At 56.1% G+C, this 4,072-nt stretch overlaps 1 protein-coding gene across 2 annotated transcripts in view; it reads right to left on the bottom strand.

Moving 5' to 3' along the window:
- Positions 1-314: 314 nt before the first annotated feature.
- The window catches only part of FMOD (fibromodulin), an 11,630-nt gene continuing 7,872 nt past the window's right edge, over positions 315-4,072 (bottom strand). For both annotated transcript variants that reach the window (XM_006772002.2, XM_006772001.2), the window contains exon 3: positions 315-2,082. In XM_006772002.2, coding sequence (XP_006772065.2) covers positions 1,931-2,082 — 152 coding nt within the window. In that variant the 3' untranslated portion in view covers positions 315-1,930. The remainder of the gene's footprint in view (positions 2,083-4,072) is intronic.

The following is a 4,072-nucleotide window of genomic DNA, read 5'->3' as shown; positions in this document are numbered from 1 at the left end:
GACAAGGGAGGCTGAAGGAAGGAGGAAAACATCAGAATGCTTGAAAAAAGCCAGTTCCTTCTCTCTGGTGGACCCAATGGAAGGAAATGTGTAGCTAGAGAGACTGAAGTTAGACTTCAAGAAGAACTTCCAATGGACAAAGTGTGCTTACTAGAGATTTCATACAGGTGTTTTGTTTTGTTTTGTTTTTTAGGCCTTTAACTACATCTGCCCAGGCAGAATAGATGAGAAGGTGGGCTCTTCCTGTCTGCGGCTTATGTGACCCCACGAGGTCCGATTAAAGTGCCTGCCTTTAATGACTCCATTCTTGCAGATGCAATAGTAAAATACCTTTATTGGTCAGTCAGCCACCACTCATGCTTTTCCTGTAATAAGAACCCTTTATAACGGCATGATGGTGCTCACATGCAGATGCTTTCTGAAGAGCCTGGGCGGGGGCAGCCTTGCCCCTCGCATCAGAGCTCCTTTGTTGAAATGAGCTGGTTTGTTTGGCTTTTGTGGATTTCAGGGTCTGGGACCAAGAACAGAGTCCAAGGATCCCTCCTTCGTTTCTTGGGGAAGCTGCTCCCAAACACGCACAGTATCAGGGACACAATGGCATCTGGCAGGGGCCAGGCTAGGGCTCTCTCTCTTCCAGGGGTCCCTGCCTCGGGCTTCCCAGGTGGCTCCATCCCACAGAGGAGGGCTAGGCTCCAGGCGACATTACCGTTCAGAAATGGGGAGATGGCAGTGCTCTCCAGCCAAAGCTATAAAGCATCAGGAACCTTCAGTAACGAGAGTGTAGCTCAGAGCTGCAAAAGCAGAGGGTTTTATGCTCAGCACCGGAAGGGGCTGGCTGCCTGGCCTGGGCTTCAGGGACCCAGTGAGCATCCCCAGCCAGCGCTGGTCCTGCAGAACCGTGGCCTTAGCACAAATCAATGCACACCCGTGAGCCACAGCCGCCTCCTTGGACCAGCAGGCAAGCCCGGGGCTGGCTGGAGCCTGCTTCTCCCACCAGGGTGTGGGCCTTCGTGCATGGGTCAGAGGAGGGGCCAACCTCCCGTTCTCATGCTGGTCTCTCCTCTGAGGATAAGACCCAAGCAGGGAGCTGCTGGCCATGCAGAGTGTGGGGTAAGAAGGGGTCCACTGGGCAGCCTCCTCATCCAGCCTGCTCCGGCTGACCTTCCTCTTTTGAAGTCCGATCTACCTGCCCTGTACAGTTTTAAGAGCCCCCTACACTTTTAAGCCTAAGGTTGGTTATCTCCTGCCATATTGGGCCCTGAATATTGTCATCATAATGGTGACCTTGAGTCTGGTGGCGTTCAAGGAGTGAGGTTAGGGAGGCAGAGAGGTGACTGTGTGTCCTTCTAGTTGCAGACCCAAGGGTGGGTCCTCTGGCAGGCAGATGTCAAGGGCCTGAGGCCTCCTGCCTGGGGCTGAGGCCAGAGAGCTGTCTGTGGGGCCAGTTGAGGGGATGAGGTGGAGCTGGGAGGCAGTTGGACAGAGGTATACTCTGAGGAGCTGCCAGTGCCAGCCCAGGGGAGTGGCATGACCAGCCCCGCACGCGCACGTGGGAGCGGGCAGGCGCTGCTCAGAGTCGGGGATTGTTGGGAAAATAGCTAATGTGCTGTGCCCAGGCAACTGCAGAGCTCATGACTCCAGACCCTCGGGAAGAAGCTAAGGGTAGTGAGATTCCTGACGCTGGGACTGCGGGTATTGCTCCCTCTGCCACCACCTCTGTCCTGGGAAAGGGAGCTGGGGCCTGCACCTCCGCAGAAAGCTGTCTGTGCCCTGGCCCACCTGACCCTGCCTACAGGGAAGAAGATAGGAGGGGAGCCCGTGGAGTGCTGTCGCATGGTCTGTCCTAGACCTTCCAGCAAAAGCCAAACCAAACCATCAAGCCAGATGCAGTGGGGCGGGGGGCTTGGGCCCCGCGCAGGGGCAGGGACGCTCAGATCTCGATGAGGCTGGCCTGGCGCAGGCAGAGGGGCGCGTCCTCGGGCATGGCGTTCCGCTGGATCTCGTTCCCGTCCAGGCGCAGCACCTGCAGCTTTGAGAAGTTTATGACGTCCACCACCGTGCAGAAGCTGCTGATGGAGAACTCTGCGGGGACAAGAAGGGCGGAGGTGGGTGGGAGGAGCCTGGATCAGGGGCTGCTTGGCGCCAGGGCTGGAGTTTGGCTGGGTGCCCCGAGGGCTCTAGGGTTGGAGTCATACCGACTCAGACCACTAGGGGGCGCAAAAAGCTGTGTCTGCCGCTCCAGCCTCCTACCCACCCCCAGCCTGGACAGAATTTTGCAGACCCTGGAATGCCCTTGAGTGTTCTTCCCACCAGGACCTGATCCCTTCCCATCTGCGTGCGGCAGGGGAAGCAGAGGAAATCAAAGACCACGCCTGGCAGCGAGAGGTCTGGGTAGCTTTTGAGAGGGCTTTGCTCAATTGCTCTGAGATGAAAGACAAGGCAAATGGAGGGACTCAAAGCTGGAATAGCCCCTGCCACTTTGCAGACAGAGAAAGTGGCAGGAAATTACCGTGAGCCAGGCTCCGAGGGGCTGTGCCCCTCCACGCCCAGCACTGCCAGGGGTGAGCAAGGCGCTGAGGCTCGAGGACACGACAGACGAACCAGGCTGCCAGGAACCCCCGGAGTCAAGTACACAATTCCCGCGCCTCCTGCATTTCACATGACTATGGTTTATCTCTTCCTTTTAAATTCCAAAAGAATTTTTTCCTTTTGAAGCTCTCCCCTCAAACCACGTAATCCTAAGAGGTGCAATAGTTCTGTTCGATTTTAACAAACTCTTCTGCAGCCTTTCACCCCCTTCTCCCTCTGATTGTCCTCTTAGGGACATCAGCCGCCTCTGTCTAGGGCAGTGGTTCTCAACCTTCCTAATGCTGGGACCCTTCAATACAGTTCCTCATGTCGTGGTGACCCTCAATTTCACTGTTACAAATTGAACATAATGAAAGCATAGTGATTAATCACAAAACAATATGTAATTATATATGTGTTTTCTGATGGTCTTAGGCTACCCCTGTGAAAGGGTCGTTCGACCCCCAAAGGGGTCGCGACCCATGGGTTGAGAACTGCTGGTCTAGGGTCTACCGGTCAGGAACTAGAAGGGAGAAAAACGAACTCAGTTAAAAATCCAGCAGGGACACCGGAAGTCACCACCGAAAAGCTCTGAGGCCCCTGGGGCTCCTTCACGTGGTAAGGGCTTGAGGAAGATGCTCAGGTGAGTGCCAGTCTGGGTCTGGTTCAAGGTTAGGGACCACTCAGTACATCTCCAGGGCCAAACGCTGGGCTGAGCCGGGTGGGGCTCGCTTTTGTGTCCACCAGAGGCGCTCTCGGCTCACCGCAGTGGTCGGGGGCTCTGCTGGCCTGAAGCTGGGCAGCAGGAGTGGGAGGAAGGCTTTCTGATTCTTCCCAGGGGCGATGGTGGAGGGCGTTGTGGGGCTGAAATGAAGGTTGCGAGGAAGACAGTATAGAGACGTCACAGGCTGGGGAAGAATGTGTTTTTAAATTAATACAACCAATGGGTTTCCGTCTGTGTTAAGAGCTGACCAAGAGAAGATGAGGTGAGGCTGCAGCCAATGTAAAGGGAAGACAGAAAATCCAGCCCCAAAGCAGAAGGAGGGCAGGGGAGGGGAGGGGAGGGGAGAGGAGAGGAGGGAGGAGTGCCCTTTTCCAGAGTGTACTAGGGAGGGAGGGAGAGTCTGAAATCTTTGGGATGCTTCCTTTCCGGGCCTGGGGAATGGGTCGAGTGGTCTCAGAGTGGGCGGGCTGGGGGCAGAGCAAAGGCCAGGGGCTGGGTCTAGGTGTCCGCACGGAAGCAGTGAGTGGGGTGAGCTGGGAGAAGCAGAGTGGCCCAGTGTGAGTAGCATTTCCTACCGTATTTGGGACTGCGCTCGCTGGAGGTCCCAGGATAGAATCTCTACCCCCTGTTCAAGCCCTGGCTCCCCACTCTGCACATATAAATCCGGGGGCTCTGGGGGCTGTGGGCACACAGTGTGTAGGTTCCGCCCACATGCTGGGTGCCCTGAGCCCCTGTGTTCCTTCTCCAAGCTCATTCATAGCACAGGGCTCTTCTGCTTGG

Source organism: Myotis davidii, unplaced genomic scaffold, assembly GCF_000327345.1.
Source record: "Myotis davidii unplaced genomic scaffold, ASM32734v1 scaffold246, whole genome shotgun sequence".
Taxonomy (NCBI): Eukaryota; Metazoa; Chordata; class Mammalia; order Chiroptera; family Vespertilionidae; genus Myotis; species Myotis davidii.
Note: the sequence above shows the minus strand (reverse complement) of the source record. Positions and strands in the feature narration are given on the sequence as shown.